The 14,792-nt window shown below is 37.4% G+C and overlaps 1 protein-coding gene and 1 long non-coding RNA gene across 9 annotated transcripts in view; one reads left to right on the top strand and one right to left on the bottom strand.

Moving 5' to 3' along the window:
- Positions 1-14,792, bottom strand: part of MAK (male germ cell associated kinase) — a 53,170-nt gene that overhangs the window by 25,595 nt on the left and 12,783 nt on the right. For all 8 annotated transcript variants that reach the window (XM_029943627.1, XM_029943619.1, XM_029943623.1 and 5 more), the window contains exons 3-8: positions 11,890-11,944; positions 11,090-11,211; positions 7,033-7,112; positions 6,016-6,148; positions 2,294-2,465; positions 1,142-1,309 (exon numbers count right to left, since the gene is read on the bottom strand). In XM_029943627.1, coding sequence (XP_029799487.1) covers positions 1,142-1,309; positions 2,294-2,465; positions 6,016-6,148; positions 7,033-7,112; positions 11,090-11,211; positions 11,890-11,944 — 730 coding nt within the window. The remainder of the gene's footprint in view (positions 1-1,141; positions 1,310-2,293; positions 2,466-6,015; positions 6,149-7,032; positions 7,113-11,089; positions 11,212-11,889; positions 11,945-14,792) is intronic.
- LOC115295596 overlaps positions 1-14,792 on the top strand; it is a 35,177-nt gene that overhangs the window by 14,654 nt on the left and 5,731 nt on the right. The window lies entirely within an intron of this gene.

The raw sequence follows: 14,792 nt of genomic DNA, 5'->3' as shown, positions 1-14,792 counted from the left end.
CAAAGAATTAACTAACCATCCCAGTGACAGTACCCCGCCCCCCAGTTTGTGACATTATGTTTACCTTCTGCTGACTTACAGCTTCTGTAACTCTGAGCTACGTGTCCACCCTTACGCTAGCGCCTTCACTGTTGTAATTACTATCACTTTACAGATTGTTTTAATATTTGATAGGGCAAGCTGTCTGCCCCACCACCATCCTCCAGTTACTTACTCTTATTCAAACCTGTCTTGACTATTCTTTCCTATTTGTTCTTCCAGTTTGCCTTTAGAGAACATTTCTCAACATTATTTCTTAAATAATGTCTGGCCATTTGTAGGAAAGTGGATGTTTTGGTAATTAAACATTTTTTTTTTAATTTTAGAGAGAGAGAGAAAGTGCAAGCTGGGGAGAGGGGCAGAGGGAGTGAGAAGGAGAGAGAAAGACTCTTAAGCAGGTTCCATGTTCAGTGTGGAGCCCAAAGCGGGGCTGGGATTATGACCTGAGCCAAAGTCAAGAGGTGGACGCTCAATCAACTAAGCCATCCAGGTGCCCCGTTTTGGCAATTTTAATGCTGAATTTATATTTAAATAGCAGTAGGTATACAATAAAGCCCATTATGACTTTTTAAATCTAAGCCCTTTACAAATACAGCCATGGCATTTTAAAGACTGAGACTCGAGAGGACACCTGTAAGCTGGGAGCTGCAGTGTGAACAGTATTCCCGTCCCGTGGAGGGATGGCACTGTTGCGTGCGGTGAACAAGAACCCACCTCTAAACCACAGGAGAGCACAGAAAATCTACTGTTTCATAACTGAAGAGACGCCTTTCTACCTGCAGTGACGAGTTTTCTTCCCAATTCCCTGTCACATGCCTGAATTCTTATCATTAGGGCAGTTGATTCCTTTCAGCCTCAACCTCATTTGAACCACAAGACACAGAAAATCATTGGCGTGGGTGTCTTCCCAGTTCTCTCAGGGATCTCGTTGGCCTAGAAATTAATTCATGACATATTGGATGCCGTAGGGTTTGGGGCCTGCTTCTACTGGTAAAACCCTGGTTGAGAATAGACTTGTCTTTGTAAATGAAAATATTCCTGATATTGTAAACTCTCAAAAAAAAAAAGGAAAGGAAACCCTGTTCCAGGGGATTCATCTTGCCTGGCTTGCTGTTGGCCGCTTCTTTGGATCCCAGTTCAACATTTCCATCATTAGCTGAATAGCCTCATGACTGGCATTGGGAATAAGAGTCTTTAAGTTTATAGGAACACACTGGGGAAAGCGGAAGTTCATTGAGGATGCAAGCTGGTGCCCTTCTGGCCAGTCACTCTGTTTAGGGAATAGATAGGTGGGTGGGGACGGGAGAGAAAATAAAAAAGAAAGAGAGAAAAATGGTTTTTAGTAATCAATTTAAAACCATAGAAATAATATAAAAAATCAACACCTCTAGGCGTTGACTACTATAAATAAATGAGAGAATGAAAGACCAAACCACATATACAATTCAGTGCTACATAGAGTACAGAAGGAATATAGAATTGTTAGGAAAAAATGAGAAAGCCCTTTTATAAATTTCAGAATATTCAACTCTTGTCTGATTTCTAGACCTTGATGATGATATCCAGGTGACTTTGAATAAATAAAGACAACTGATTTACAGCGCGGCTGACCATTACAAAGATCCTCAATTACATGTTATACATCGCATCCAGGGTTAAAAACTGCACATAGATGGGAAATGATAAATTTCAGTAAAGCTCTAATAACTGATCAATTGTCTGATGTTAATTACAAGACACGTACGAATACAATTAGGATGTAATGATAATGATACATACTTCTGAAGTATGTATGAGAAAGTAAGGTCTAGCTGAATGCAATAGTTAATTGAAAAGTACTCTGCTCAAGACATCAAATATCCATGGCAGAGGTAAATAAAAAGAAACAGGAAAGTTACGTGAAAAATGGTCCAGGACACCTGGAACTAATGAGTGGGTGCCAACGGACACTCACAGAGCAAGTAGGAGAGTTGAAGCAAGGATGGCTGTGCATCTGTGGCCATCAACCCAAAATTAAATACACAGCATGCGAAATATAGAGTATCCCTTTAAGTTCTTCAAGGCAAGAATCTTTTTTCCTTCAGTCTGGTGGGGACTCTGGCTTCTCATCCCACCGAATTAAAAAAAAAAAAAGATTTCTAAGAAAAAATAACCATTAAAACATAAGCCTATTTGAAAACGAAAGATATCAGATAGCCAAGTAAACGTTATAAATAATCAAAAGTTATAACAACTTAAGGACAAGAGTACTCACTTTTTTGGGAGTCCCTAAAACTTGGCAAATCTTAAAGATTTCGTCGACCTCACTTGTCCCTGGGAAAAGTGGTCTTAATGTATATAGTTCAGCCATTATACTCCCTACAGCCCACACATCAATGGGAGAGCTATAAACTGAAGATCGTAATAAAACTTCAGGAGCACGATACCTATGAAAATAGAAAACAAAAGAAAATAGGTCATTTTGACTGTGGTTTCAAAGATTGAGTCCCAGGGGTGCCTGGGTGGCTCAGTCAGTTGAGCGTCCGACTTTGGTTCAGGTCATGATCTTGTGGTTCATGGGTTCGAGCCCTGTGTTGGTCTCTGTGCTGACAGCTCAGAGCATGGAGCCTGTCTTTGGATTCTGCGTCTCCCTCTCCCTCTGGCCCTCCCCTGCTCACATTCTCTCTCTCTTTCAAAAAGAAAAGAAAAGAAAACATCAAAGATAGAATGGCAGGGGCGCCTGGGTGGCTTAGTGGGTTGAGTGTCCAACTTCGGCCCAGGTCATGATCTCACAGTTCATGGGTTCGAGCCTTGCATCAGGCTCTGTGCTGACAGCTAGCTCAGAGCCTGGAGCCTACTTCGGATTCTGTGTGTCCCTCTCTCTCTGCCCCTCCCCTGCTCATGATCTGTCTCTCAATAATAAATAAATGTTAAAAAAAAAAAGGGGTGGCAGTAAGCTTCTATTCTGCTTGGTCACACATTTCAGTCAAGGAATCAGTATGTAGTGTCTTCTACGTATCTGGCATTTGTACAATGTGTTGGGGTTACGTTGGGCGTAAGATCTTTTCTCTGACCACAAACAGTGGGTGGAACTGGAGACAAATTTAAATGACGTGTCCAAGTGGCCTAAGATACGAACTCAAATACATGAATATGGAAATAAGTGCTTTAAGACATGGTTGGGGGGGCGGGCAGGGAGGCTCCGAACAGAAGCAGATATATTCTGAATAAGAACAGTTGTATAATTTTACCAAGCATTGTATCCATGATATATTTATATGATGGATAGAAAACAAAAGATTAACAAAGATTATCCCTAAGTAGTGTGTTTCCCCGCCTTCTCTTTACTTATGATTGAAAGTGCTGATTCCTTCCATTGATTCTGTTTCCTCAACTGACAATATCATTCACAGAGCAAAATACCCTATTTATGAGAGCAAAGGTACCTGGTAGGAAATCTCACTTTGAACTTCTTTTTTCCCTATGTAGATTTTTCAGCCCGAATGTTTCACAGTGTTGTCTTTTTGCTTCTATTCCAGTACCTTTCTTTGATAGGTTTATTGAGATGTAATTCGTATAATATCATAATATACAACTCATCCACTGAAAAGTGTATGACTCAGTGGCTTTAGGTATATTCATGGAGTGTGTGGTCCATCATCACAATCAATTTTGACCATTTTCATTGCCCCCAAAAGAAACTCCACACTTCTCCAGAAACCCTGTATTCTCAGTGCTACAGCTAGCTACTTTGTCTATAGATTTGCCTATGGTGTGGAACCATACACTATTCGGTCCTTGGTGACTGGCTTCTTTTCACGCAGCACATTGTCAAGGCTCATCCATGTGACTTGTCTCTTCCTGCTGACTTATATCCCGTTACATGGCCCTAGCATACTTTATTTATCCATTCGTCAGGGGACGGGCACTTGGGTGTTTCCAATTTTTGTCTAAGTAGTGCTGTTATGAACATTGATGCCTAAGTTTCTGTGTGGATGTGTGTTTTCATTTCTCTAGGGTGTATACCAGAGAAATGTGTGTGGAATTGCCGGGTCACATAGTAACTGGATGTTTAACCACTGAGGAACTACTGGCTACTAAGCACCATTTTATGCTCACCCCAGTAATGTGTGAGGGGTCCGCTTTCTCCACGTCCTCGCCAATACTTGTTATTATCCTTTGACGTTTTTATGAGATAAAATTGTTTTGAAGATTTTGCCAAGTTTGGATGTTGAAAACAAGTCTTCCCAATTTTATTCTATTTCAGTATAGAGTCTAAATTTACCCAGTTGAAAATAGATACTCAACCTAAAACAGAACTGTGCTTCCTCGTATCCATTAGTGCTGACTCCATTCTTCCAGTTGCTCAAGGAAAAAGAAAAAAACAACCTTAAAGTCTTTGATTCCTTTATCTGACACCCCACATCTGATTCACCAGGAAGTCATGGTTGCGCTACGTTAAAAATACCACGTCCGTGGCCACCAGATCCAAGTCTCTGTCATTTCCTGCCAGGATTATTGTAACAGCGTCCTACCTGCTCTCCCTGCTTCTTCCCTTGCTCCTCCAAAATCTTCTTTTAATACAGCAGTGAGAGTGATACCTTTAAAACATGTGAGATCAGATCACACCTCTTCTCAACACCCTCCAGGGGCTCCCCAGTCCACGTAGATTAACAAGCCACCGCAGTCCTTACCTAGAAGGACCCATGAGATCTGGCCACTCCATAGACTCTCCAGCTTCATTTCCAGCCACAGCGTCCCTCTTTATTCTGCGCTTTGCAGAATTCACACATGGTGTTCCTGTCTCTAGGCCTTTACGCTCAGCATTTTCTCTGCCCGAAAGCTCCTTCTTGCCCTGGCGTCTCCTTCTTAGCAAAACCCTCTCTTTACAATAGCAACATGCCTTTCCTTCCCCTAAACACCCAACTCCCTATCGCTCTCCATATTTTATTTTTCTCTGTAATAATGTATCACCACCTGATCTATGAATATGCTTGTTTTAACTGGAATGTAACACACACGCAGAAAAGTGCACGTACTGTTAAGAGGGCTGCTCGATGAATTTTCACAAATAGAACACATCCACTGACACAACACCAAGTTCAAGAAACTGAGTGTTCTCAGCATCCCAGGAGGTCTTTCTCCCACACTCACCATCACTATTCACATAACTGCTGACAGCATAGATTAGTTTTCACTTTATATAAATGGAATCCTACCATATGTACTTTTTTCCTGTTTGGCGTCTTGCTCTCAGCATTATTTCTGTGAGACTCAGTCATATTGTGTGTGTAGCTGTAGACTTTTCATTCTCATTGCTGTAAAGCATTCTACTGGGTGAATATGTTCTGCTGCTCATGATGGACGTCTGGGTAGTTCGCAGTGTGGGACCATTACATGGCTTTTGATGAGCATGTGTATGTCTTTCTGTTGGTAACGCATGATGTTTTTTGGTTTTGGAGTTTTTTTTAAGTTTATTTATTTTTGAGAGAGAGAAAGAGTGTGAGAGGAGGAGGGGCAGAGAGAGCTGGAGACCCAGAGTCCAAAGCAGGCTCTAGGTTCTGAGCTGTCAGCACAGAGCCCGACGTGGGGCTCAAACTCCGGAACTGTGAGATCATGCCATAAGCCGAAGTTGGATGCTTAACTAACTGAGCCATCCAGGCGCCCCGCCCCCATTGATGTTTTTAACTTTATTTGTGTATTGGATGTCATGGACGCAGCAGGAGACAGATTTTTTTTTCTGTTCAGTTCACTTCTGTGTTCCCTGTGCCTGAAATAAAATCTAGCACATGGTACATGTTCACAGATGTTTGTCGAATGAATCAATCAGTCAATGAAATCCTTTTTCCTTCAGAATAGTCATGACCCAATCCTTCCTTCTCCACAGAATGCAAAAGTCAGTTTTATATTTTGTTTTAAATGCTCAATATGGAACCTTCAGGAAGCGATGTAACAATCTTTTGTAATAAGACTTCAACCCAGACATAAACTACTTACCATCTGGTGGATACATAATCAGTATATGGTGGCTGAGATCTTAATTCTCTTGCAAGTCCAAAATCCGCGATTTTTACAAGTTCTGGACCCATGCAAAGCAAGTTTTCTGGTTTCATATCCCTATGAAAAAATCCTAGGTAGCAGAGAGGAAGAACAATAATTGATCATCATGTTTAAACATATTTGAAACCTAACAAAATATAACTGAACTTTTCTTTTGTAATTAGGAATGTTTCATTGGGATGAAACATGAAAGGAGACTAATGATGGTGATTTCCAAATGCCTGTGTTCAGAACTGTAGCAGTAGGTCTGGCACAGACTCTTCCAATTTAATATTGGAACATCTAGTGATTCTAAACAAACATTTGCTAAAAATTTTCATAATAATTATGTTAACTTTTTGGACTAATTATTTCGGTTTGATAGGTATATAAAAGACTATAAATAAAGACTACATAAATGAGAAATTCATAACAATAAGAACAAGCACTTTCCTTAATTTCACTCAAAGAACAGAAATTGCAACAATAGAATAGAAACACGAAGACTAGAAACAACTAAATGTAAATACTAAGGAAAACTATAAAACACCATAGCATGAGCGCTCATAGTTTACAAAGTTTAAACTACGTAAACGTTAATAAGTGGTCATGTGATCAAAGCATTCCAATCTTTTTCCAAAAGAAACGCATTTTACTTTGTTTTCATTTCCAAGGTAAAATCAGGGCAGGAGATTATAGGATGGGTTTATTATAACTGAGACTAAAGGCTGATGATCAAAGTGTTAACGAATTCTGCTCTAGAGGAAGACAGTTATAGATTACAGAAATGCTATTTTATATAAAGTTATAGAAATTCTAAGTTTTTAAAATAAAAATGTCAGTGTGTGTAGGCACATACTACAAATTTGTAGTTATTCAATAGAACATTATTTAAAAGTTCATGTACAATTCCTGCGTGTGACCTCATGACCTTGACAGTAATCTAAAGAGGCAGGAAATGAAATTTAAACCTACCATGTTTATGGATGAATGCCAGTCCTTGTAATATTTGATACATAATATTTCTTATGACTGACTCAGGGAACAGCTTGTTTCTGTGAAGACAGGAACAAATAAACAGTCACGTAATTGTTAGCCAACCAACCACACCAAACGAGAGGAGGTGTTCTTCTCCCTGGGAGCCCGTTAGCCTCATGATGTTGGTTAAAGGAATCATTTGTAGCTTTATAGTTATTAAAGGTTGTAAATTTAAAAGGTGACAATTAGAATTTTTGTTTATTTTGATGTTTGGGACGTCAGAACTCAAATCTAATAATGAACGTATGACACAAATATTCAATAGCTAAATTTTAAACTGTCCCAAGAGGAGCAAAGTAAATTGGAAAACTCCTAATAATCAAGTTATCCAGGGGTGCAAACCTGCATCATATAGGCCTTAAGAGTTTTAAGGGCATAACTGCTTCAGGTCTATATTGTCTACTGGTACTGGCCAGTGGAAAAATATATTAAGAGTCACAAATGAGAAACACTTATGTATTTAATTTTTTCTAGTCACCACATTAAAACAAATGAAATAGGTAAAATTAATATTTAATTTATTTAATATATACCAGATATTATTTCAACATGTAATCAATATAAAAATTATTAATGAATTCCCTTTTGTGTACCAAGTTTTCCAGGTTGGTGTGTATTTTTATTTTACCTTTAAAGCACATCTCAGTCCAGACCGGCCACATTTCAGTTCAAGAGCCACATGTGACTAGTAGCTACAGTATTGGACGGTGTAGCTTTGTCTGGTATTTACATTAAGACCCTAATAAAGACTAAGTTAAGACTGAAACATATTAATTATTAATATGAATTAACTCTTCTTTGACCCTGTTTTGGAAGTAATTATTTTAAGCTTTTAAAGCTCATCATAATTTCAACATTTTCTAACATCTTTATCACAGCACAATTGGATTAGAGTGGTTTTTTTTAAATGTTTATTTATTTTTGAGAGAGAGAGACAGAGAGTGAGTGGGGGATGGGCCGAGAGAGAGGGAAACACAGAGTCCGAAGCAGGCTCCAGGTTCTGAGCCGTCATCACAGAGCCTGATGTTGGGCTCAACCTCACAAACCATGAGATCGTGACCTGGGCTGAAGTCTGACGCTTAACGTTTGACTGAGCCTCCCAGCACCCCTGGATTAGACTGTTTATCCAAAATGCTCTCAACATATGGAAAATGGCCTATTTTTTAATATTACATTGTTAACTACATTACCATGCTTATGCAATGTTCTAAAGTATCTCGGCAAATGGGCACAATAGACAGAAAGATAAACACTGGTCTTATAAAGCTTGAAAATACTATTGATCATACATTATTGAAATATTTTTTAAGTTGTTTACTTATTTGTTTGTTTCAGTGGTCTATACACCCAAAATGGGGCTTGAACCCACGATCCCGAGATCAAGAGTCACATGTTCCTCCAACGGAGCCAGTACCATATTATTGAAATATTTCTTAAAAGTCACTTTCATAAATTATAGAATAAATTTTATTAAAAAACATTTTTTATGTCTTTATTTTATTTTGAGAGACAGACAGAGAGCGAGTGGGGGAGGGGCAGACAGAGAGAGAGACACAGAATCTGAAGCAAGCTCCAGGCTCTGAGCTGTTGGCACAGAGCCCAACATGGGGCTCAAACCCACGGATTGTGAGATCATGACCTGAGCTGAAGTTGGACACTTAACTGACTAAGCCAACCCAGCACCCCTAGCAATAAATTATAAAAGAAATTTTAAAAGAAACAAAATATTTTTATCCTTGCCAACAATTTAAATTCATCTAACAAATGCTATCAATTAAAGGTACAGTTACAGCATTGGAGCAAAGGTTTATATATATTGGCCTTCAGTTAAAATAGAAAAAAAGGACTACTTGAATAAAAAAGGCTTTTAAATTAACCTTGATCCTCAAAATAATGTTTCAGGAAGTTAAGCTACCAAAAACAAAGTGTAAAAAAGCCACTTAACCTCAAATAGCTCTTTACCATGTACACTTGTTAATTGTTAAATTTATCCCTTTGACATTGAATAATATTCAAACAATATTATTTTTATTTCCACTTAATTTAGAAATCCAGAATTGAATCATGAAATTCCAAATTTGATTCTTTTTATTGTTTATTTGCAATTGTATTATCCACTTATCACAGATTTATATATATATATTTAAAATCAGATGAAAGTGTAACAAATTTTAAATATATTTATATTAATATATTTTTCTTCAACAACTGTATTTCAATATATCAGGCATATGTTTATCATTTTAGACATTTTAAAGAGCATGATTAGTAGAAGCCAAAAATTCAGGACTATTCATCATCACCTGATTAGGAAACTATTTTGATTTTTCAGTATTCTAGTCCAATACTAATCCATTTATATGTATAGCTTTTATAGTAGGTTTCAGTGTCACATAATCACAGTTTTGATTTGTTTTTTATCTACTCATAGGCAGTTTCATATTTTTTATAATTATCACTTTTAATGGCTACAAAATAATCCCATCAACATACAGTGTAATTATCAAACCTATTCACCCATTGATAGTTATTTCTTTTAAATAGTTTAAAGCAAGGGGTGAAGCATGGCATGGTCATTTAACAGAATAGACTAACAATAGTAACTGTGAAGACTTTGTATCAGCAAAACAAAATGGTTGGAAGTGAATCAGTCAAATAAAAAGTTATCACCACTAAAATTGAAACTAAATTAAAAAAATGCATGCCTGTTTCCACAGGCTACAAAGAACCATAAAAAAATAAACACTGATTTGAGGGGTTGAAATTTCCTTACCTCTAATTTAACTGCTATTAATGTTATAGTGACATCAGCCTGTGGAACATAACAGTCATTCAATAAGTATTTTTTGAAAGAAGAAAAAATATGATTAGAGAAAAATTCACTCACCATCCTTAAGGATTACTTTGATTGGGTATGTATGTGTGTATGAAAGAAATAGAGAGAGCAATCAGCATTCCACTGGGAAATGTATAAAATATTTTAGGATCTTTTGTTGAACAACTCTGGCTTTAAAAGCAGGTAAAATGGGGGCGCCTGAGTAGCTCACTTGGTTGAGCATCTGACTCTTGATTTCGGCTCAGATCATGATCTCATGGTTGGTGAGATGGAGCCCCATGTGGGCTCTGCACTGTCATCACAGCAAATAAATAAACTTATATTTTTAAAAAGTCAAGATATATATATCATATAAACACACAATCTATCTATACTTTTTGAAACAAAACCTATCTATAGTTTAATATTCAGTAATAAAGCTGGTCATGGACAAAATTGAGAAAATTTTCATTGCTTCATTACTCTCTCGAGCACTTTGTGAAAGGTTAATGAAAGAAGGGAGGAAGGAAGCAGTTTTCATGAAGGGATCTAATAAGTTCATTCATTAGAATATGTAAATGAATGATAAAACTTTCTGTGTTACCAATTCCAAAGAAATTCCCATTTTAATTTCTAAACCTATGAAGAGGGAGAGCTTCAGTCACGTGCCATGAGCTTGGGGGGGTTAATATTTTGGTGGTAGCTACTGGTCACATGTGGGGGATTAATGTCCATTTTACTTGCTTTTTAAAGAATGTTTACTTATTTTACAGAGAGAGAGAGAGAATGTGCATGAGTCGGGGAGAGGCAGAGAATGAGGGAGAGAGAGAGAATCCCAGGCAGGCTCCACACTGTTGCCACAGAGCCTGACACAGGGCTCGATCTCATAAACCATGAGACCATGACCTGAGCCAAAATCAAGAGTCAGATGCTCTACTGACTAAGCTGCCCAGGTGTCCCTCTCTTGACTTTTAAGACATTACACCAGAAAAACGGTGACCCTGTCATAGCTAGCTCTTCTTCAAGTTATAAAGATAACAGCTAATAAATTAAGATTCACTCTGGGAGTGACAAACCCTGGACACTGTCAAGTGTGACATTTTGAAGGATCGGATCCAAGGAACTCAGACAGGAGGTTACAAAGAAAAAAAATACAGATTTTGTAAAATAAAGACCTACCTGTCTTTCATTAATTGATAGAGGTTTTCTTTCATATATTCAAATATAAAATAGAGATGGTCATTTTCTCTGATAACTTCTTTAAGTTTGATCACGTTGGCGTGGTTGAGCTTCTTCAGAGACTGCAGCACAGCAAATACACAATAAAATTCTTAAAGCCAAGTTACAGAAGTTGGCAAAATCTCATCAGTGCTACCTATGATGGTTACCTTAAGGATCTTCTGAATTCTTTAATGAGTTTTCAGTGTCTATAATATTTTAAATGACTAAGAACATTTTAGAACACCAACTTAAAGTAAGCAGAAATTCTTTGAAATAATGAATGGAAGAGCAAAAATAAACAAAGTCAGTATTAGCTGCCCAACATTTCAATGTCACTTTTGTCTCTCAGTCTCGTCAATAGGCTTAATTTTTTTTTCTGACTTAACTGTGTGAGATTCCATACAAATGTCTCCAAAGATTTATCCAAGTCATATAGCATAACATAGAAAGAAATGGTATGTAGTTGTTAAACGTTGTCTTTCCTTGGATAGCATGAATTAAAATGCTCTTTTAAAAGTGAGAGTGTATACTTTCAAATAGAGGGTAGAGTTATTTTCTGTTCTCTGCTGACATTTGGATGAGGAATGAGAAATCACTTAGGAAGATAAAGAAAATAACATCAGAAATACAATTATCAATGGACCACTTCCTACAAAGAACAGAAAGGTCCCTTTAGCAGCCATCTTTAGAAATGAGACAGGGTGAGGCAGAGTTCAGGCCTCCTTGGGCTCTTTCCATCTGTAGGATTTTTTTTTTACCTTAACTTCTCTCAGGTTCATACATTCATCCCAAGAATAGAACTTTCTCTTCATCCTGAAATAAAATAAGACAAGTTTACTGTATAGGGACAGGATTTCTAACACAACACTGTTGGCTTTCTTACTCTAGTCTCCACATTGGGCAAGCTATGACTGCTCTCTTCCTCCTCCTTCAAAGAGAGTCACCTCCCTTCTGAACATCTCAAGGCTGTTTGGTACAGGTTCACAATTATGTCATATCTGAAATTCTGCTTTAAACCCATTGGAGAAAGTATTACCAATAATCTTCCTTTCTGGGGAAATTCTCACATGTCTCTAATCAGTTAATTGTGCTTTTCTAAAAGGGCCCCTTCCAAATCTCCTCTTTCTAGAACTTAACAGATAAATATGAAACACTGAGGTGGAGAGGGGAAGGAAATCACAAATTTTAGTAGCAAATAGAGTAAAGTAATTTGATCTGACAACTTCTGTATCATTACCCCAGCTTTAAATAAGAAGCCCATAAAGTTAAGTGATTCAAGTCAACAAAAATTCAAAAGTAACCAAACCTTAGAAATAGCTTTCTTTTTAAAAAGATTTTGTTCTTAATTTTTATTATTGAAGTAGAGCTGACATACAATGTTGTCTTGGTTTCAGGTATATAAGGTAGTGACTCAACACTTATGTACATTATGAAATGCTCACAATGATAAGTGTGGTCCCCATACAACATAACTACAGTATTATTGATTACATAACCTTTGCTGTACTTAAAAAAATTCCACATGCGTGAAATCATATGGTGTCTTTCTCTGACTTATTTCACTTACTATAATACTCTCTAGCTCTTTCCATGTCGTTGCAAATGACAAGATTTCATTCTTTTTTATGGCTGATTAATATTACTCAGTATACCTCATCTTCTTTATTCATTCATCTATCAAGGGACACTTGGGTTGCTTTCATATCTTGATTATTGTAAAATCTTGATTATTGTATCACTTACAATATGTTTTCAAATTAGTGTTTTTCATTTTGGGGGGTAAATATTCTGTAGTGGAATTCCTAAATCATATGATATTTCTATTTTTAATTTTTTGAGGAAACTCCATACTGCTTTCCACAGTGGTTGCACCAATTTAAATTCCCACCAACAGTGCACAAGGGTTCCATTTTCTCCACATCCTCACCAACACTTGTTATTTCTTGTCTTTTTCTTTATAACCATTCTGACAAATGTGAGGTGATAGATCACTGTGGTTTTGATTTGCATTTCCCTGATGATTAGTGATGCTGAGTATCTTTTTATATGTCCATTGGCCATCTGTATGTCTTCTTTGGAAAAATGTCTATTCAGGTACCCTGTCTTTTTTTTTTTTTTTGATTATCTGGATTTTTTGGTGTTGAGTTGTATAAGTTATTTATATATTTTGGATATTAATTCCTCATCAGATATATTATTTACAAGTATCTTCTCCCATTTGGTAGGTTGCCTCGAAATAGCTTTCTTGAATTTTGTTGTTTATTTTTCCTCTTCCATCCCAGTGTTATCATTAGGGATAACTATACCAAAAGTAATAAAGTAATAAAGGTAGCAAAATAATTCCACTACAGGTAGAAGTTGTATTTTTAGATGAATAGATATTTAGTCACCTTGCAAAATGGGAGACAAGAAAAAAGAGGATTCATGTTCTAAAAAAAATGTTTCTTGACATATAGAAATTGCAAGGCTGGATTATGAAAATAAAGACCCTATATGCCTTACTGCTTTCATCTAGTAGTATAATCTGTTGATATGTTCTGGAAGATTCTCAGGAAGCTTGAAGTTATTTTTATTGATTAAACTAATTCCTGTAGGAATTATTCGGAGCCCCTACAAGAGCGTCAAACACAAGAGTAAGGACATGAGTAAATGAATGCAGCACAAAGAATTGGCAGCACGCCATGGTAGTTAGGAATGTGGCCTGTAGCGTATCTGAGTGGCTCAGTTGGTTGAGCATCAGACTCTTGATTTTGGCTCAGGTCATGATCCCAGGGTTGTGGGATTGAGCCCATGCAGGCTCTGCGCTGAGTGTACACCCTGCTTAAGATTCCCTCTCCCTCTCTCTATAACCCTCTCTCTCACTCGTGCATGCTTTCTCTCTCTCTCTCTCTCTCTCTCTCTCTCTCTCTCTCTCTCTCTCTCTTTCTCAAATAAATACAATGAAAAAAAATTTTTTAAAGAACGTGGGCTGTGGAATTGCCCTGCTGGATTCAGATGCTGGCCAGCGGCTTACTGATTGTGTGACCTTCTACAGATTACCCATTGCCGACTCTGTGCCTCAAATTCTGTAGCTACAAAGTAGAAACTACTGCATATGAAAAGTTTATTGTAGACTGCTTAGTTCAGCGCTCAGTAAATACTGGATGTTCTTGTTTTTGCCAGACTCTGTGATCAGCTACAATAAGATATGAATGGCATCACTGCTGTTATTTCTAAAATATCTTTAGTGAATCAGAATTTCATTTATACTCATTAAGGTGCTATGCTCAACTAATCATCTATTCCCAACCAATCATCTTTTTTTTTAAGTTTATTTATTTATTTTGAGAGAGAGAGATCATGTGCAAGAAGGGATGGCACAGAGAAAGGGAGAGAGAATCCTAAGCAGGCTCTGTACTGTCCGCACAGACACCGATGTGGGGCTTGAACTCACAAACCATGAGATCATGACCTTACCGAAAACCAAGAGTTGGATGCTTAACTGACTGAGCCACACAAGTGCCCCAGCCCAACTCATCATCCTAAGAAAAGAATAGTACTATTGCTAGGTCACTACTACTCGTACTCTGCTTTTCCTCCACAGCACTTCCTATCACCTCTAACACACTGTAGAATACTTACTTATTATGTTGAGTTCCCCCTCTCCTCAAATGTAAGCTCC

Source organism: Suricata suricatta, chromosome 7 (genome assembly GCF_006229205.1).
Source record: "Suricata suricatta isolate VVHF042 chromosome 7, meerkat_22Aug2017_6uvM2_HiC, whole genome shotgun sequence".
Taxonomy (NCBI): Eukaryota; Metazoa; Chordata; class Mammalia; order Carnivora; family Herpestidae; genus Suricata; species Suricata suricatta.
Note: the sequence above shows the minus strand (reverse complement) of the source record. Positions and strands in the feature narration are given on the sequence as shown.